General features: G+C 42.1%; 2 protein-coding genes across 2 annotated transcripts; both read right to left on the bottom strand.

The window, feature by feature from the left end:
* Nucleotides 1–618: 618 nt before the first annotated feature.
* LOC120025825 (14 kDa phosphohistidine phosphatase-like) lies at nucleotides 619–2,377 on the bottom strand. Its single transcript, XM_038970516.1, has 3 exons — nucleotides 2,070–2,377; nucleotides 1,607–1,734; nucleotides 619–1,390 (listed from the first exon to the last, which is right to left on the bottom strand). Exons 1-3 carry the CDS (start codon nucleotides 2,233–2,235, stop codon nucleotides 1,298–1,300), a joined length of 387 nt encoding a protein of 128 aa, XP_038826444.1. The 5' UTR covers nucleotides 2,236–2,377; the 3' UTR covers nucleotides 619–1,297.
* A 487-nt stretch (nucleotides 2,378–2,864) lies between these two features.
* On the bottom strand, nucleotides 2,865–20,080 carry LOC120025430 (ectonucleoside triphosphate diphosphohydrolase 2-like). The gene is made up of 9 exons (XM_038969948.1): nucleotides 19,964–20,080; nucleotides 13,231–13,348; nucleotides 12,188–12,338; nucleotides 8,792–8,951; nucleotides 5,997–6,224; nucleotides 5,314–5,586; nucleotides 4,348–4,467; nucleotides 3,993–4,127; nucleotides 2,865–3,098 (listed from the first exon to the last, which is right to left on the bottom strand). The coding sequence occupies exons 1-9, from the start codon at nucleotides 20,078–20,080 to the stop codon at nucleotides 2,883–2,885; spliced, it is 1,518 nt and encodes a 505-aa protein (XP_038825876.1). The 3' UTR covers nucleotides 2,865–2,882.
* Nucleotides 20,081–20,382: the final 302 nt, after the last annotated feature.

Here is a 20,382-nt window from a genome sequence, read left to right on the forward strand (position 1 = left end):
ATGCACAGCGCTATTTATGACTTCAAGCCTATCAACTCCTGAGATTAGGCTGGCAATACTAAAGTGCCTATAAGAACATCCAATAGTCAAAGGTATATGAAATACAAATGGTATAGAGAGAAATAGTCCTATAATAACTACAACCTAAAACTTCTTAACTGGGAATATTGAAGAGTCATGTAAAAGGAACCACCAGCTTTCATATGTTCTGAGCAAGGAACTTAAACGTTAGCTTTTTTTACATGGCACATATTGCACTTTTACTTTCTTCTCCAACACCGTTTTTGCATTATTTAAACCAAATTGAACATGTTTCATTATTTATTTGAGACTAAATGGATTTTATGTATTATATTCAAATTAAAATAAGTGTTCATTGTTCATTCAGTATTGTTGTAATTATTATTATATATACACACACACAAATCGTCCGATTAATCAGCATCGGCTTTTTTTGGTCCTCTAATAATCGATATCGCCGTTAAAATCATAATCGGTCAACCTCTAACACATACTACTTACTGTATGTGGTAGTGTGACAGCTCTTACATGCCTAACATTGTTTGGCACAGCTGCATGGTACCTGTATGGCAACATCGGAGGTTAATGCATTTCAGATCACCGAGTTCATCTGACTTTATTTGATACCCACATTACCCAAGTAGCAGTTGATCAGCAGTTTAAAGTTAACTGGCTGACAAAACAACATGAACTTTATTTAGATAGATGCACAGTGCGATAAAGTAGACAAAAGTAATGACAGACGAGTTTTTCTGTTCTGAAACCAGAGGAAATTATTTTTAAATAAAAGTGTGAAGTGTGTTACTTCCCGTGTTTTGAAATCGACATTGCTCAACATGATAATAGTTTTATAACTCCATGACCGGAGTTGGAATTTCATACTTTATCCTTTTCAGCTACCAGTATTGTATGATGTAAATGTCCTTAGGTACATGACTTCATGATAATAAAGCATACATTACCATTTATTAAATCAACGCAAACATTTATTCATTTTATGTTTAAACATAAAACGATTTCTGTTAAGTAATATGTTTTCCATCTATTGTTTCACTGAAACAAAATAGAAAATCAAGCACTGTTGTTCTGGCTATATTAGTCAGCAACTAGGTACTGTGTCGGTCTTAGTACCAGTTTCAGCTTTGTACTGACAGGTTTGTCTTCAGATCTCACATAATGTGATGCCACTGAGGTTCTGCTGTGTACTATTGGCCCACACTTATTGACACAGAAAGGAGTTAGGCCTGAACCAAGACCAAGTTGGGTCCAGTGTAGGTCAGTATCCCTCATCAGCCCAGGTGATCTCGTATTTAGGGTAGCGCACCTTCAGTTTCTCTGTGGAAACAGCGTGATTTGCTTTTCCGAAGCCCTGCAAAGAACAAGCAGGCAATTGAGATGATAACTTGGCTGCTAGGAAATAACAACACTTAAGAGATGCAATATCAGTCTTACAATATTAGAAAATGTATCAAAATGTTGGTATATAATATGTGGATGAATTGTTATGGTCACAAATGTACTAGAAGACCCAATCAATGGGTGTACATGAGTTCCACTGAAATAACATTATTTTGCATTCTCTTACCATGGAGTAGCCATAGACGTGGATCTTCTTTGACTGGCAGTCATGCTTAATCCTTCCTCCTCCAATACATTCACAGTCTAGGTGCCCTCCTTTCTCAAGCTCCTCTGCTACCTTGTCATAGATATCCGCTGCAGTGACAAAAACACAAGATCAGTACTGTACTCAAAGTTTAAGAACAAGGCTCTTGAAAATACAACATATTTCAAAAGCACTGTGACGTGCATAGAAAACTAGTCAAATGGTGTAATTATTTTGCTGTACAGTGGAGGCAAACCAATACTGACCGACTGCTCTGGCATTTTTCAGTGACAAAGGCCCCACCTACTGGCTCGTAAGCATCAGTACAGCATGAGTAGCTACTAGGCTATGTAGAATTGGACAGTAACATGGACATGAATCATACAGCAGTTAGCTAGCTAGCCAACTCTGAAAGACAAAAACATGACAATATTGGACCTCTTACCATGATATTCGGCCCAGGCATATCCACGTACAATATCTACGCTCGAGTCGTCGCCGTCTTCTTTACTGTGTACTCGAATGAGAACGTATTTGAACACACCAGTCGGGTCGATTTCTGCCTCTGGAATGTTCGCAATAAGAGCAGCAGCCTTCGTTTGAGTACACATTTTTTCACGAAAATACTTTCACGAAATGGAACGTAGAGTTCTATCTCGCACAGCTGATAATTCTTCAATTTGAAATAGTAGATAATTCTTTCTGTGATGATCAATGTGGACAGTTATGGTAAATGATCTGTAACACACTTCCGGAAATAAAAGGGGGGATGGTATGATGGTACTTGTAGTTTTAGTCAGTTGTAGTCAATATGACGTATGAAACACATGAATACTAACATATCTTCTGCAAAGGCCACTCCATGTACAAAACATAGTTGATTTTTTGTTATCACAATACAAAATACAGAATTAATATAAAGCACAAACAAATTATACTTAAATGTTGGGTAACATGTGAGAGTGATGTTGAACATTAATTATAGCCTACAATGCATACTTGTACAAAAAAAAACGGTTTGTTAAAGTATACATAAAAAAAAGGATATATAAAATGTGTTGACAGCCGGGGAGAACTCACTTGTTATATCTCAAGGTAAAGATGATCAACACTTTATACAACATTATATCTTCTTCATGATACAGTTATCTACGCACTCTTGGGTCCAGGATTGTACCACCAGCACCCTTACAAAGAGTTTGCCATCTTTCCTCCAAACAAAGTGAAAGCAGGTGTCAATGGAAGTCCCTTATGATGATTAGCTGGCAGTGTCACTGCTTCCTTTCTTCTTCCTGCGGCAGGCTTGGAGGGAAACATACATCAGGGCGGTGGCGGGGAGAAGGACGAAGAGGAAGAGCAGGGCAGCCCAAGCTCCGGGTTTCAGGGCCTTCCTCAGGCCCACACTCTCCCCCGGCAGCAGACTGCTCAGACTGAGCATGTATCCCAGGGCCCAGCCCACAGAGGCATCCCCTGCCTGGTGACACCACAAACACACACCTCAGTCAGCTTGGGTACACTCAGAGCATTCTGATACGCACTTGGTGCCCTAATTAAGGACATTCAGAGGTTAAAGCTTCAATGGAGAGGCTGCAGCCTCAAAAACGATGCATGACAAAGACTGATATCATAGGGTTTCTAAACCCAGAGACGCAACATTGTGAGATTTCTGGGAACTCTTGCGAAACAGACCAAGCAGACCAGGTCGGGGTCTGGTGTTTGAGAAGTCAATGAGAGAAGTGAAAATGTCTTCCTTAAATTAAAATTCTCAAAATCTATAGGCACTACCTAGATTCAAGCCAATGTTTAACCTTTTTTTTAACTAGGCAAGTCAGTTAAGAACAAATTCTTATTTACAATGACAGCCTAGGAACAGTCGGTTAACTGCCTTGTTCAGGGCCAGAACGACAGATATTTACCTTGTCAGCTCAGGGATTCGATCTAGCAACCTTTCGGTTACTGTCCCAACGCTCTAACCACAAGGCTACCTGCTGTCCCTAAGTGGCTACCTGCCGCCCCGTCTTAAGTGGTTGAATATTTTATTAACCCAACCTTGTGAAAGTGACAAACTGACACGTTTTCATTTTCGTCAAAAACAACTTTATATCGAAGGAGTGCCTTTGATTTGATGGCCTGCACATGCGCAGTTTGGTGGGAGACAACCGTTAGACCTGTTCCTATGCATGAGCTTAGCTAGACAACATCGCCTACAAGTGTGATCGGGCATTTCTATTGGAGAAGCAGTTTCTGCCTATCTTCATACTGTAATGTCTTTGCTGATATGACTTTGTGTAATGTCAAGGATTATGCTGATATCTGGAGTAAAAGAAGGAGATAGAGAAAAAAAACCATTCCCAACAAGCAAGCTCACCTTTTTCTGGAAGGAAATGTGGGGAAATGAGATCTCATCAAAGCCATAGCCTCTCGTGAAGAGCACCTTGGTGAATACAGAGGCAGCACAGAAGTCCTGCAGACGAGGCTCCTGATCTGGGGCCAGCACCAACATCTGAAACAGGATGTAAAAATGGGGATGACATAGACATGAAATACATGAAACACATACAAAACCATCATCCATTGAGACACATGCAAACAGAGACACTTTCTCTCACATGCATGGATGCTCTCTTCCCTTCACACACAAATGTTCTCGCTCGCTCGCTCGCTCGCACGCACGCACGCAGACAGACAGACAGACAGACAGACAGACAGACAAGGCTGCTAACCTCATTGATGCTCATGTTACAGATAGAATGGGCTGCCTCTTCTAGTTGGGCAGGGGTGGTGACAGGGATTCCTGTAGTAGTCTGTAGGAACTGGTGAATGTAGAAGAAGGCAGAGAACGCCTGATGGACAAATGGACAGAGAGAGAGAAAAAAGGATGAGTTATGATTAGGGTCGGAGCTGGAGTTAGGGTTACGGCTGGAGCTAGGGTTAGGGTAAGGGTTAAGGTTGGTGCTGGAGCTAAGGTTGGTGCTGGAGATAGGGTTGGGGTTAAAGTTGGTGCTGGAGATAGGGTTGGGGTTAAAGTTGGTGCTGGAGATAGGGTTGGGGTTAAGGTTAGAGCTGGAGATAGGGTTGGGGTTAAAGTTGGTGCTGGAGCAAGGGTCGGGGTTAAAGTTGGAGCTGGAGCTAGGGTTGGCGTTAAGGTTGGAGCTGGAGATATGGTGGGGTTAAGGTTGGAGCTGGAGCTAGGGTTGGGGTTAAGGTTGGAGATGGAGATAGGGTTGGGGTTAAGGTTGGAGCTAGGGTTAGGGTTAAAGTTGGTGCTGGAGCTAGGGTTGGGGTTAAGGTTAGAGCTGGAGATAGGGTTGGGGTCAAGGTTGGTGCTGGAGCTAGGGTTGGGGTTAAGGTTGGAGCTGGAGCTAGGGTTGGCGTTAAGGTTGGAGCTGGAGATATGGTGGGGTTAAGGTTGGAGCTGGAGCTAGGGTTGGGGTTAAGGTTGGAGCTGGAGATAGGGTGGGGTTAAGGTTGGAGCTGGAGCTAGGGTTGGGCCGGAGCTAGGATTAGAGCTAGGGTTAGGTTTGTGGTAGAGGCTAGGATTAGGGTTAAACCGGGATGTGGGCATGAAGCTATGGTTGGGGTAAAGGTAAGGTTTGTGGTTGTGGTTGAAGCTAGGATTAAGGTTGAACCCAGATGTGGACATGAAGCTAAGATTTGGGTTGATTTAACCACTGTAAACTGTCTCTCACCATGAAGCTGCCACTGACATTGGGCTGGAACACCTTGTCAAATGAGCATTGGGAGAAGGGGCAGCTGTGGAAGGAGAAGATCTCAGTAATGTTGCCCAGGCAGTGATCATAATCGCCAGTGCCCTTCACAGACAGGGCTGCCTGGGGATTGTAACTGTAGCTGGGTGTCTGGGCCACCGTGCAGGGAGAGTCAAACAATGTCCCCAGCTTCATGGTGACGCTGTAGCCTGCAGGGAAGCACGGATGGGCCACTGTCCCTGTGTGATCCTGAGCCTGAGAGAGAGAGGGTGAGGGAGAGGGATTGAGTGAGTGAGTGTGAGAAATTATTACAGTAACTTGACACATCAAGTAGAGAGCAAGCTACAGGCATGGAGTACTATGGTACTGAGTGCCAATATCTATTGTTGAAATTGTACTGGGATGACTTTCAAATACACACAGTGAATTAAATCTGTGGTAGAAAACAATTATATAAAACAGTGATATGTTAGTGGGTGGGTTTCCAATGATTAATAACAAAGTTTCTTTATTTCAATGGTCCTGATTTACACTATGATAGTATCTTGTAACAGGAACCAAGAGCTTTTCCTGAAAATGTGACATGACTGGGAAAGACTTTGGGCCCTTGCTGTACTGTATAAGGTTGTTGTTTTGTTGTTGTGTCCAAACAGAATGTTTCCTACCGTCACCAGGTGAGCCAGTAGGCGTTTGAGCACCTGGTCTCGTCCGTAGCACAGGAAGCTGTGTGTGTACAGGGAGTAGTCATGGCCATACAGACGTAGTTTCATCCTGTCCCTCTCGTCTTCCACCTCATCCTTGGTCACAAAGGTGATCTGGGTCGACGCCCCACCAAAGTCCAGCGCCCCCACCGTCTGTCTGCCCGGGCTCAGCCAACGACCCACAAAGCCATACTACAGTGGGCACACAGGGACAAACAAAGTAACAGGAGAGGTGTGTGGGTAGTTTGTCTCCACAGGCAGATGCAGTAATCTATGTACAGTGTCTTCGGAAAGTATTCAGACCCCTTGATTTTTTTCCACATTTTGTTAGGTTACAGCCTTATTATAAAATGTATTAAATCGTTTTTTTCACCTCACCAATATACACACACTACCCCATAATGACAAAGCAAAAACAGTTTTTTAGAATATTTGCTAATTTATAAAAAAAATTAAAAATGAAATATCACATTTACATAAGTATTCAGACCCTTTACTCAGTACTTTGTTGAAGCACCTTTGGCAGCGATTACAGCCTCGAGACTTCTTGGGTATGACGCTACAAGCTTGGCACGCCTGTATTTGGGGAGTTTCTCCCATTGTTCTCTGTAGATCATCTCAAGCTCTGTCAGGTTGGCTGCACAGCTATTTTCAGATCTCTCCAGAGATGTTAGATCGGGTTCAAGTCCGGGCTCTGGCTGGGCCACTCAAGGACATTCAGAGACTTGTCCCGAAGCCACTCCTGTGTTGTCTTGGCTGTGTGCTTAGGGTCGTTGTCCTGTTGGAAGATGAACCTTCGCCCCAGTTTGAGGTCCTGAGCACTCTGGAGCAGGTTTTCATCAAGGGTCTCTCTATACTTTGCTCCGTTCATCTTTTCCTCGATCCTGACTAGTCTCCTAGTCCCTGCTGCTGAAAAACATCCCCACAGCATGATGCTGCCACCACCATGCTTCACCGTAGGGATGGTACCAGTTTTTCTCCAGACGTGACGCTTGGCATTCAGGCCAAAGAGTTCAATCTTGGTTTCATCAGATCAGAGAATCTTGTTTCTCATGGTCTGAGAGTCTTTAGGTGCCTTTTGGCAAACTCCAAGTTGGCTGTCATGTGCCTCTTACTGAGGAGTAGCTTCTGTCTGACCCCACTTCTGTCTGACCATAAACGCCTGATTAGTGGAGTGCTCTATTACGATTTCTTCAACAAATCTTATCTTTATCTTATCTTAAACAAAATATATTAACATTTCTTTAACACCTTTTTGGTTACTACATGATTCCATATATGTTATTTCATAGTTTTGATATCTTCACTATTATTCTACAATGTACAAAATAAACTAAAAAAAAAAAAACTTGAATGTGCATCCAAACTTTTGACTGGTACTGTACATTTTCAAAGGATGCCTACAAAAGCTTAGAATGAAACTAACACAGGATACTTACGTTTTTAAGTGCTTATGGTTGCGTGCAAAGAAATGAATAAGACAGGGATCGATTACAACCACCATAGATAGCAATGCTAATGCAGAATCTTTATATTCAAACAACCGTATACACTCTAGGGGTTCCCAAACTGTTTTGGCCTGCAACCTCATTTTGAGGTTGCACTTCCCAAACTGTTTTGACCCCTCCATGTAAAAAAAAAAAAAGGGTGATGTAATCAACGGCCAATGTTTAAAAAAAAAAAATTGGGGCTATGACAATCTGTTACAAATCAGTCTGACAGTACTTCAATATAAAGGAAGTATTGTTAGAAGTGACTGAAATGCATCAGAAATGTATTTGGAAATTCAAAAGATCATTAGTCAATAATTTAATCTTCTGTGTAGAAAAGAACATAGTCACTAATCAGGTTTCCATCCAACCTTTTTAAGCCAGTAAAGTACATGTTGGATAAAAAATGTAATGACAGGCTTGATGGAGAAAAAACTATTTGTTGGTAAACTTTCTATATGTGGACAAAACAAAATACGCTAGACAAGGTGGGATCTTTTTGTCGGTAAAATTAATTGTGCAAGAAATGTCGGTGGCAACTCTTTTATGGGCAAATATTGATTTAATAACCATCATATCGAAGTAAATTTGGAGTCAGGCGATGACATGTTGTGTGGTCCTCCGACAACAACTCGTCAGGAAAGCATGCAGTTTACTAGCCTACAGATTAAATAAATTATCATGAACTTCACAGGGTGGTGAAAGTGCAAGGTGATGAGCTTGATGCTCCTTTCCAAAAAATATTGAGGGTCTTATTCTGGTGACATGCTCATCAATGCTAGGCTGCCGTTATCACTACGTCATCACCCACAACCTTTTATAACAACAAGTCAATTTGATGGAAAAACATCTCTGGTGAGAAAATGCACATAGTTTTCATGCAGATCTTTGAATATTCACATGAAAATCTGTCGCCAATTGGATGGAAACCTAGCTAATGATTGTTATTTTTCTTCCCAGTCTGATTTAGTGCCTGGTCTTGTCCACTCAGTTCTAATGAGTCCTGCGTGGCTTGTGGGTATTACTGAGATTTATCTTTTAGTGAAGGGGTGCAATTGTTGTTGTTGCTTAAACCATTCAAAAGATAAACATTTGTAGGAAGAAAACAGAAACCGCTCAGTTTATTACAACCGCATCTAGCGGCTACCAGAGGTTACTGATGTAACCCCGGTTATATTAACCGAGAGCAAAGTTTTTTAATTTTTATTTGAGTGTTTCTCGTTACCCCATTTTCTAATCAGATGAAAGGTGAAAGCTGGACCATGGTACCTTGATGAAGTTCTCCAAGAGATAGTTGACAGTGACCCAGCCATATGCTCCCTCCTCCTGGCCACTTAAGATGGCTGCCCCCTGGTAGTTAAATGGATAGGACTGGATTTTATGACCCACTTCCTGTAAAACCTGGGCTGACTGGATAGGGCTGGAGATACTGTTGACAAAGTGAAATGTACTACTTCAGATATAGTAGATTCAGGATCAACATGGGGAATGGAATGAAAAACATTACTCAGCATGACAACAATACCCTATCTAGCAGACAAATGCAAAATTTCTCAAGCTTGTTGTGGACTCATTTCCTATTAGATATCTCAGAACCACAACGACTCACATTTTACCCTGATAACACAAAGATGCAGAAATGTCCATATTTGCATGGGTTAGAAACTCTTATTGTGCCATTTGTGTGTATGTTTTTCTTTGACCTAAATTCTGTTAACATTGCATGTGTCTGAAACAGGTGTGAACAAGAGCATGACACATGTCTATGTGTACGTCTGCATGGGTATGGGGGTCTTAGTATAACTTAGTGTGAACATGTGTCTTTAAAACAGATTGTAGGAATATGACCGTGTGTCTGAAACAGGTGTGATCGTGTTTCTAGGAGCTTGGCAGCTCCTGGGGGCCTGTTCTTGCCTGTCTGCCCTGGAGCGGGAAATCCTTACCAGTGGTGGAAAAAGTACCCAATTGTGATACACAAGTAAAAGTATAGATACCTTAATAGAAAGTTATTCAAGTAAAAGTTAGTCACCCAGTAAAATACTACTTGAGTAAAATTATTTGGTTCTAAATATACTTAAGTATCAAAAGTAAATGTAATTTCTAAAATATACATTAGTATCAAAGTATAAATAATTTCAAATTCCTTATATTAAGCAAAGCAGACGGTATAAGGGCACAAGGCAAGAACCAAATGCAGACACAGGAGGCAGATGGTTGAGCTCCTGTCAGGATGGTGTATTGGAGGCAAAGTCAAGTGCAGGAGAGCAGATTATAATGAACAGGCGCACTTTTATTATAGTTCCAAAAAACGAGAGCACTACATGAATCAAACGCGCTCAAAAACCGGAACATAAAAGTAGAGCGCGTAAACTAACACCACCGAACAAGAAAACAATTACACACAAAACATGATGGGAAACAGAGGGTTAAATACAAGTAGCTTAATTGGGGAAATGAAAACCAGGTGTGTATGGAAACAAGACAAGACAAATGGATATACGAAAAATGGAGCGGCGATGGCTAGAAAGCCGGTGACGTCGATCGCCGAACGCCGCCCGAACAAGGAGAGGGGCCGACTTCGGCAGAAGTCGTGACAGCTCCGATATTTATTATGCCAAAAGGGGTAGGCAAAAAGCAGGTCGGGTACAGGCGAGAGTTCATAAACCAGGTCAGAGTCCTAATGGTACAAGACGATAGGCAGGCTCGAGGTCAGGCAGGCTCGAGGTCAGGCAGGCAGGCTCAGTCAGGACAGGCAAGGGTCAAAACCAGGAGGAGCTGAGAAACAAAAACGCTGGTTGACTTGACAAACAAGATGAACTGGCACAGAGAGACAGGAAACACAGGGATAAATAAACCGGGGAAAATAAGCGACACCTGGAGGGGGTGGAGACAAGCGAAACAGATCAGGGTCTGACAGTACCCCCACCCTCTAGGTGCGCCACATGGCGTCCTACCTGGGCGCATACCTGGTTGATCCAGGATGTCTCTAGCGGGAACCCAGCACCTCTCCTCCGGGCCGCAACCTTCCCAGTCAACCAGGTACTGGAAACCCCTGCCCCGTGGTCGAACACCCAGGAGGCGTTTTACCGTGTATGCCGGATGGCCATCAATGACATGGGGAGGAGGGGTGGTGACAAAGTCCAGAGATATATGAGACCATGGACGATGAGGAACCGGTAGTGGCTGCAGGAGGCCAGCCGTGGGGTCTTGTTCTGAGCGGTGACGAAGGCAGAAACGTCAGGAACCATTGTGGGCCACCAGAAACATAGTCGGAGGAAGGCTAGGGTTCGACGGGAACCTGGATGACAGGTCAGCCTGGAGGAATGAGCCCATTCCAGGATTGGACTGAGTTTGGGACAAACAACCGGTCAGCAAGGTCCCCTTCAGGTCAGGCTGGGAACGTTATGCCTTGCGAACCAGGGTTTCAATACCCCAACCCACTAAAGCCGCAAGGCATGGTTTTGGAGACCAAGGGTCTGGCAGAGGAACTGTATAGGCGGGAGAGGGCATCAGGATTCACATTGTTTTGGACCCTGGGCGGTAGGAAATGGTGAAGTTGAATCTTGTAAATAACAAAGCCCACCACCTGCCTGGAGTTAAGGCGCTAGGCTGTATGGAGATATTCCACATTTTTATGGTCGGTCAAAACCAAAAATGGCTGTTCTGCTCCTTCCAGCCTGTGCCTCCACTCTTCCAGCGTCATCTTGACCGCCAGAAGTTCTCGGTTGCCTACGTCATAGTTCCTTTCTGCTGGATTGTAACGATTGGACAGGAAGGCACAGGGATGGTCCTGGGCAGATCGCTGGGACAGGATGGCCCCCACTCCAACATCAGAAGCATCAACCTACCACAAATTTACGAGACGGATCCGGATGGATGAGGATGGGTGCTGTGGTGAACTGATGCTTCAGGTGCACAATGGCTCTGTCAAGAGCTGGAGACCATGTGAACGGTACTTTGGGAGAGGTGAGTGCAGAGAGGGAGGCCGCCAGGGTGCTGTAGCCCCGAATGAAACGGCGGTAGAAGTTAGCGAACCCTAGGAAACGTTGTAACTGCACCCTGGACGTAGATTGAGGTCAATCTACCACTGCTTTCACCTTTTCAGGATCTATTTGGACATTTCCATCAGCGATGACATATCCCAGAAAGGAGAATGTAGAGCGGTGGAACTCACACTTCTTGGCTTTCACAAACAACTGGTTCTCCAGGAGCCTCCGGCTCGATACTCATATTGTCTCCACCCCCTCCAGGTGTCACTTATTTTCCCCAGTGTATTTATCCCTGTGTTTCCTGTCTCTCTGTGCCAGTTCGTCTTGTATGTTTCCAAGTCAACCAGCGGTTTTCCCGTTCTCCTGCTTTTTGCATTCTCCTTTTTCTAGTCCTCCTGGTTTTGACCCTTGCCTGTTTCTGGACTTGCCTGTTTCTGGACCCGCCTGCCTGACCATTCTGCCTGCCTTGACCACGAGCCTTTCTGCCACTTTGTACCTCCTGGACTCTGATCTGGTTCTGACCTTTTAGCCTGTCCACGACCATTCTCTTGTCTACCACTTTGGAATAATAAACATTGTAAGACTCTGCCTCCTGTGTCTGCATCTGGGTCTCACCTTGTGCCTTGATACAGCCACATGCTTGTGCACTCACACTCATTAACACACTATAACTCACTTGAGGAGCCTCATGCCAGCGGTGGCTCCGAGGTAGACAGGTGTGAGGTGGTGCCTGGCTCTGGGGATATCTTGCATGGCCTGGTCCAGACAAATTTGGAGGCTTCTCCCTGCTGCTCCCTGCTGTCCCACGTAGCTAGAGATTCCTCCACCTGCATGGCGGGAACATGATACATTACTGTATGTAATATGTAATATAGTCAGACCACACATTATCACAATTTCACTAATTCCATCCACTTATTTGGTGGTCTAGTCATCTGAGTTTATGAAAATAACTCCTCTCCCTAGACAAACCTGTAGAAGTATATTTGTAACTATATTTCATTTAACATTAACATTGATCAAATCGACTAGTAATAGAAAACGATGGTAGGGAGACATGCACACATGCAGTAGCTACTGTACATAAAAAAAGAGCACTTGGAGATTATTGAGTCTTACTACCTGGAAAGTGTTGTTTACATGAACATCAGGAAAGCTGGTGTATTTGCAAATACTTCACATTAATGAAAGCAGCCAACAACTGTGATCTATATGAACACGCAAGTCATGTATGCAGGACAGGACTGGAAAAGCACACAGCACACTGAGTCACTGCAGAACTACTGACAAATCCACCATTGCTAGGCATCCATGTTTTTCTGCTTCTTTATGTCTAGCCTTGTGTGATGAGTTAGCCGAAAGGCCCGCACACAGCACACAATGGGAACTGTTCTTTGCCAACTGGAGTGCCAAAAAACTTCCACACCATTTAACTAAAACAATGTTTCTTTCCTACTCAGAGTACCCAACAAAAGTAGAATTGAGATTTTAGGGTTTAAGGCTTTGGGTAACACACAATTTTACTATAATTTTGTATCTGCCTGCAATTTACAATTTTTAAAAATGTAAATCTGTACTTTCTGGTGATTACTTCAAATAATTGGTTACTAACAAATGGTAATATTGCTTGTTTTAATAAGTTTAAAGTAATTTATATGTAAACACTAGGTAAATAGCAGACAAACACCTGGAAGAATCCTTCTATTGGGACACTCTTACCCTTTGGATGGCATTCACTGTGCTGAGTGACCACACCCGTGCCGTTCTGCTTGTCTGCTGGCCACTTGTAGATGTACATAGCTGTGTGGGAGGAGCCTGCGTCCAAGACTATCCCATACTGGGGAGAGGGTTGGAGAGAACAGAGGAGAGGGAGGTTAAAGACAGAGGGAAAAATATTGACAAAAATTGCTGATTCAGAATAATCTCAAAGGAAAGACAACCTAATTGGGTCTACTCTACTCCAAACAATAAAAGGCTACAAATGTTCAGGTGTTTGAAATCCATCTACGCAAAGACATTTAATAGGGATAGAGGCACAGGAAGACATTTAACTTGATTGACTATAAACCTCTTCTTTCAAATGGTGGCCTCTGGCTTTCATGACATGTGTATATATTTTGGTAGCAAGAATGTTGGTTGCATGTTTACTTCAAGATGTTACGAACGATGAGGAAAATGGGTGAGGAGTCAGGCGCAGAGAGCAAAGATACGGGGAAAAACCACACTTTAATGTCCAACCAGAAATACAACTGGTAACGTCAAAACATTGGCGTAAAATCCACTCCAATACAGTACACACTGGAAAAATAATCCGGACAGTGGAAAACCCCAAAAAACACGAAAGCACCTCATACAAAAACAGAAGGACAAGCCCGCACAAACAGAAGCGGGCTAAACGAACTTAAATAACACCACCCTAACAACCAAACAATGAACAGGTGAAAACAATTAGACAAAACCAAACGAAAAGGGAAAAAGGGATCGGTGGCAGCTAGTAGACCGGCGACGACGACCGCCGAGCGCCACCCGAACAGGAAAGGGAGCCACCTTCGGTAATGCTCGTTACACAAGATAAGATAGATGGAAAGTTGTGGAGCAAGTGAGAGAGGATGAGAACAACCCATGTTTGCAGATCATGAACTGTTTGTAGTGTGTAAACTCCAATCCTGATTGTGCTATGAATCATCAACTCTAAACATCCACTTTTGGACAACATAATTACATTTGAATTGCTCTCTTTTTCTGACAAGGCTGTTGGAACTTGTTTAATTCGCTGACTGTGTTTGGCAAGTTATTGTTGCCTTTCTCATTTGAACATTTACACACAATTCACCATGTTTAGAGTTGATGATTCATAGCACAATCAGGATTGGAGTTTACACACTCCAAACAGCTCCTTCATGATCTGCAAACATGGGTTGTTCTCAGACCAGACAAACATGGGTTGCTTTCAGACCAGAAGCCTCCTGTTTTTGTGACAGCGTGCACACACACACACACTACCCATATGACTAGAATAATCTAACTTAATCTACATTCTTTCCACTTCAATCCCCCCTTCAATTGACCTTTCCCGTCTCTGTATGTTTTGCCTCATGCTAAATGTGCATGTGTGTTTACATGGTAATATACAGTCATTACCATAATTATTGGCACCCTTGATAAAGCCGAATAAAAAAGACTGTATGAAATAAAACATACAATACTGAGCTACAGTGAGGTCCAAAAGTAGTGACAGATTTGTGTTGTTTTGGCTCTGTACTCCGGCACTTTAATGTGAGGGTATTTTCATCCATATCGGGTGAACGGTTTAGAAATCACAGCACTTGTTGTACATAGTCCCCCCATTTTAGGGAACCAAAAGTATTTGAACATATTCACTTATATGTGTATTAAAGTAGTCAAAACTTTAGTATTTGGTCCCATATTCCTAGCACCCAATGATTACATCAAGCTTGTGACTCCACAAACTTCTTGAATGCATTTGCAGTTTATTTTGGTTGCGTTTCAGATTATTTTGTACCAAATAAAAATGAATGATAAATAATGTAGTGCGTCATTTTAGGGTCACTTTTATTGAAAATAAGAATATAATATTTCTAAACACTATTTTTTCGTCATCCAACAAATGTAAACGCCTGGAGTTTGCTAAACGTCATTGACACTTGGATTGGAACTGTTGCTATGGTCAGATTACATGAAAATAGAGCTCTTTGGCCACACACACCAGTCGTAGGTTTTGCATCAAAAGAAAGATGCATTTGCAGAAAAGAACCCCATACCTACTTTAATAAACATTGGAGACTAAATATAGTTTACATGTTGTCAACAATCTAAACCAACCCTGTCTGTTTTGCTCCATAGTTGCGCACGTGTCGGTTTTGTTGCTATGTGGCTATTTGGTTCTGTTAAGTATCATGAACTTTACCCAGTACCAGGACATTTTAGTCAAAAACCTGGTTGCTTTTGCCATGCGGCTGAAACTTGGCTGCAAATGGATCCCCAAGACAATAACCTCAAGCAGACATCAGCATCCACAAAGAAATTGTTAGTTGACCACAAAATCAACATTTTGCAATGGCCATCTCCGTCTCCAGGCTGTGTTTTAATTAAAGAGGGGGGTCCATAAGCACAGACGAAGGATGTCAAGGATCTGGAAAGACTCTACATGGAGGATTGGTCTAGAAGAATGGTCTAAGATTACTCCCAATGTGTTCTCCAATCACATATATATATATTTTTTTTAAAGGCTCAGTGCCGTTATCCTCGCAAGGTGAGGTATTGAAAGGTAGTGAAAACAGGGGTACCAATAATTTTAAACCCTATCTTTTTGAGAAAAAAGTATTACTTGTTACTCTAAATCTCTTTCTCTGAGAAATTGTATTAGTATAAAATAATATAATTTCCCCATTGTTTTGGTCATACAATATAGCTCAGTATTTTTATTATTTATTTTATAGTCTTTTTTGCACATTTTTATCAAGGGTGCCAATCATTTTGGACCTAACTGTATATGTCTCTCACAGCATGCATGTGTGAAACTGCACACAGGAAATAGGATAATACTACAGAAATGAGTAGCATACGGTGTACAGTAAGTAAGTATCCTGGAACGAGCCTTGTGGAAGCTGGAACAGCTCATAGGAGCTGTATCTCCTGTTTCTGTAGATTGAGGCAGCTTGATGTAAGCTTACAAGTACAGGAGACGAGTCTATTGCATGGCCTTTAACCCCTATCTATCTAAAAAGGTCCAATGCAGTAATTTTTTATCTCTATATCAAATCATTTCTAGGCAACAATTAAGTACCTTACTGTGATTGTTATCAGTGCAGTGAAACACATGCTTTTCCTATGTTTTATATATATTTACACAGTATGAGATTGGAATAATATTGTGAAATTGTGAAAATCCCCTGTTATTGTAAAAGCTGTTTGAAAAGACAGTCTGAAATGTCAGCCTGTTTTTGTGGGATGGAGTTTTGGCCTTCCATGGTGACACCATGCTCTAAATTATTTATTAGACCAAGAAGCTTTATTTATTTATTTTTTGGACCATTTTAATTGAAAACAATCATAGTAAGGTATTTAACTGTTATCAAGAAATTATTTGATATCGAGTTAAAAACGACTGCATTGGACCTTTAAAATGGTAATAAAATAAAATAAAAATAGCTTAATAGCAAAGAGAAATTTCTCAAGCAAGAATTTAGCTAGGACTGTCTTGGAGTGGTATGAGTGGGAAGGGGAAAATAGAAAATTTGCTGTTATTGTCAGAGAAGTTTGGAAGTCTTTTTTATTGGTCTATTAACTAATTTACAGAAGTCACCATGGAAAGGCCAAAACTCCCACCAAAACAGGCTGAAATTTCAGGCGGTGTTTTCAAACAGCTCTTACACTAAAAGTGCATTATCATAATATTCACAATTTCACAATATTATTCCAACCTCATAGTGTCGACATATATATAAAACACAGGAAATCCCAGTTTTGACTGCACTGGGCCTTTTGCTGTGTTCAAAACAACTGGGAACTCTGAAAGATTATGACGGAGGGATCTTCAGGTCAGAGCTCTAGAAAGAGGCCAGTTTTTTTTCTGAGTTCCCAGTTGTTTCAAACGCACAGAAGTCTGAGATTTCCGAGCTCCCAGATGTTTTGAACGCTGAATTTAATACGGAATTCCAAGCATACCCGATCATCGGGTATAACTCTGCTGGGGATTGAATTCCCAACTTCCCAATATCAGGGTGGACACTCTAACCACAAGGCCACTGAGTTTGTCTACACAGCTGACATTAATAACTCAAGTGCGGTGACAATTTATCTGGCATTAAGTATAACTATCTGTATCTACTAAATGGCGAAACAGCTGATTGGCATGGCCTGTATGTTTCACCCGAGGAATACATCTTCCTGTTTCGACCTCCCAATAACCCCCGCAAAAACTCTTCTGCTGAAAACGAGCTCATCCACTGACATGATTGATGGGGCAGAGGGGTGGAAACAGGATGAGACCTTCAAACTTTTTCTAAACAGACTGACTGTTAACAATTTCACCAGCTAACAGGGAGGTGTGGTTGACGGCTTTGGTATGGGAAAATAATAAGAGAGAGGCAATAGGGGCTACACAAAGACGACCTGTAGTAATCCCCAGCTGTGATGATATAGGGGACTTCACATTTTTTTATTCGGTACATGAAAACTTGAGTGAAAAAGTACATTTTGTGTGCACTACGACATCACGCACTGATTTTTATCTGCAACAAGTCCGTATGGTGGAAACACACCACTGGTGGGAAAATGTGCACATTTTCTTTATGCAGATTTTAGAACATTTGCATGAAAATCTTTCACCAATTGGATGGAAACCTAGCTAATGGGAGGTTAGAGGGAGAGTCTTCCAAAAACAGAACAACATGGATATGCACCAAAAAGAAACATAATGGATATACACCACTGACAAAATATGCACTAGTAGTCATTCCCACGGTTCTAGGTTGTTAACGGACAGAACATCTGCAGGCCAGTCCTCCACAAAGAGCTGCTTCCGTTTTTTTTTTTTTTTTAACACAATGTATGGTATTCATACAACTTGAAGGGTATTCATAAGATTTATATGAAAACCAGTAGAGGTTTGATTCATATGCTTTACATAAACAGACTGTCAGTAACACATGTAAGAAGTACTAGTTATCATCTTTTATGGTTCAAGCTGCATTAAACTACTCTTTTCTTTGAGATTTTTGAATTCACCCAAACATACAGGGGGTTGAGCCATTGGCAATGTCTATTCAAGCGAGTGGAGGCTTCTTTCTACATAGCACAAAGACCCAGGCATGCATGAGGGTATGTGACATCACACCAGACTACACCAGAACCAACACACATACACACCAAGTTGCCCACAATTGTGTTGTTAGTTTACATGCCATCCATGTAAAAAGCATTCTGAAGAAGTCCAGGGGGCTGCTCCATGAGCAGTGAAGAGAGCGTGCGCACGCACGCACGCACGCGCGCACACACACACACACACACACACACACACAGAGAGAGACACAGAGACACAGTGAGAGAGACACACACACAGAGAGCAAAAGACAGAAAGAGGTGTGGGGGAAGGGGGGAGTTCCAAGGACCCTGTCTGCAATGTAATGCAGGTGTCAGGAGAAGCCCCTCGCCAACAATGCCTCATGGACTTGATGCTCTCGAACATGGTCATTGTCAGCAGGTTGCTTTGGACACCACAATGTAGTGTCACAGATAGAACAATGAGCCAGACATTTCACAGGATGTACAAATGTAAAGCCTTCAGTTGGCATATCCACTCACTACCAAATATGGTGATGAGAGGATGCCCAGTGGCCCGCAGTGGGAGAAGGTGGATTTTGGCCGACATCCTGCAAATTTTGTCATGATGAAACATTTGATCTCCATACAGTTTTCTGTTTTCAAAACTAGACTTTAGCCGTTGCCAAAGTTTAAAAAATATTGCGTTGTTTAGAAAGAGTGCAAGGGAAAAGTGAGTTATAGCACAAGCGCACTTCAGAGTAGGCATTCCCTAACGTAAATCTGCAAATAAATGCTAGAACGCGCCAATAGGATCTCATTAGCTAGTGCTTGGCTCTGCCCAAATCCTCGCCTGTTCTGCCCACTATGATTAATTTGCTCCCATTGGAAACGACAGGCTCTGGTCTATCTTGCATTAGTTATACAAATCTTTGGTAGTGTCACTAGGTTGTCAGCAGCTCACACCCATGTTGGAACAGTTCTCCGGGTGAATGGTGCTTTCAAGACAGCTGGGAACTAAAAGAAAACGAGGTCAAATCACGACGTCAGTGGTATTCAGGTCAGAAAGTTGGAGCTCTAGAAAGATACCGGAGTTTCCAATTTGGAATTCCGAGTTGGATGACCGTTCAAATGTATTTTTCCCAATCGGAGCTCGTTTTGTGGTTCCGAGTTCACAGTTGTCCTGAATGCACTGAAAACAAAAGTGCGGCAGAAAATAAGGCTATAATGACAATGGGACAGGCACATTTATGGCTAAACAGGTTTTATTACCTTTCAGTGACTGTCCTCTCATAACTGGTGTATTGTTTGATAGAAGCTAAGAAAGGTTGGCCATCAACCTTATTCAAGTGTATGGAAAGAGCATTTTAAGCCTATAAACCTAAGATGGTACTGTAGGCTAACTGAATTGCTACACGTTTCTTGTATTATTTTACGTATCAGGTGTATAGACTTACTCAATTGTTGACTGCTTGTCAACATAATTTTCTTATCAACAGTGTTATAGTGGACTTAAACTATGCAATTTATATTATGAATGCGTAGCAGTGTCGCAAGAGGACCGGACACCGCACTGCACTCTCCATTTCACCGTTGGAAATGGGTTCATCTTACATTTCACGACACCGCATAAAAGCTGTGAACACAGAAATAACCCAACGAATCTTACCATACATTCCGGAGGTTCGGTCAAGTCCTTGGTGGGAATAGTTAGAAGGAAAATGGCTACTATTCCAAACAGTACAAGCGCAACTTGGGCGAAAACATAACGGCGTTGCTTGGCCATGTGTTGAAACTGTAGTTATTCTTCTTGCAGATGAAATCTCCAGTGCGATGCCTGGCTTGGCAGTGAAGGCAAAGGAGAAGAGATAACAGCTTGAGTGAGGTAACTTCACAATGGGTTTGGCTTCATACAACTCACATCATTGCTACATCAATAAATTCATTATATGTAGCCATATCATTTATAAATGCCTCATGAGCTTAGTTCTGTCGTACCCCATCAGAACCCAAAATATAATCTTGTTTTACTCCAATGTTTGTTAACAAAGTAAATTACTGAACAACATTTTTAAACCCACATTTTTT

The sequence above is a fragment of the Salvelinus namaycush genome, chromosome 31 (assembly GCF_016432855.1).
Source record: "Salvelinus namaycush isolate Seneca chromosome 31, SaNama_1.0, whole genome shotgun sequence".
NCBI lineage: Eukaryota > Metazoa > Chordata > Actinopteri > Salmoniformes > Salmonidae > Salvelinus > Salvelinus namaycush.

Bases quoted from the DNA above. Each gene is read 5' to 3' on its own strand.
- LOC120025825 (XM_038970516.1), bottom strand. From the start codon at position 2,235: ATGTGTACTCAAACGAAGGCTGCTGCTCTTATTGCGAACATTCCAGAG. The intron at 1,735-2,069 runs GTAAGAGGTCCA...TTGTCACTGCAG, and splicing joins TGCCTGGGCCGAATATCATG to CGGATATCTATGACAAGGTA. The intron at 1,391-1,606 runs GTAAGAGAATGC...TGTTCTTTGCAG, and splicing joins ACGTCTATGGCTACTCCATG to GGCTTCGGAAAAGCAAATCA.
- LOC120025430 (XM_038969948.1), bottom strand. From the start codon at position 20,080: ATGGCCAAGCAACGCCGTTATGTTTTCGCCCAAGTTGCGCTTGTACTG. The intron at 12,339-13,230 runs GTAAGAGTGTCC...CCCGCCATGCAG, and splicing joins CAGTGAATGCCATCCAAAGG to GTGGAGGAATCTCTAGCTAC. The intron at 8,952-12,187 runs GTGAGTTATAGT...CTTTGTCAACAG, and splicing joins GCTGGCATGAGGCTCCTCAA to TATCTCCAGCCCTATCCAGT.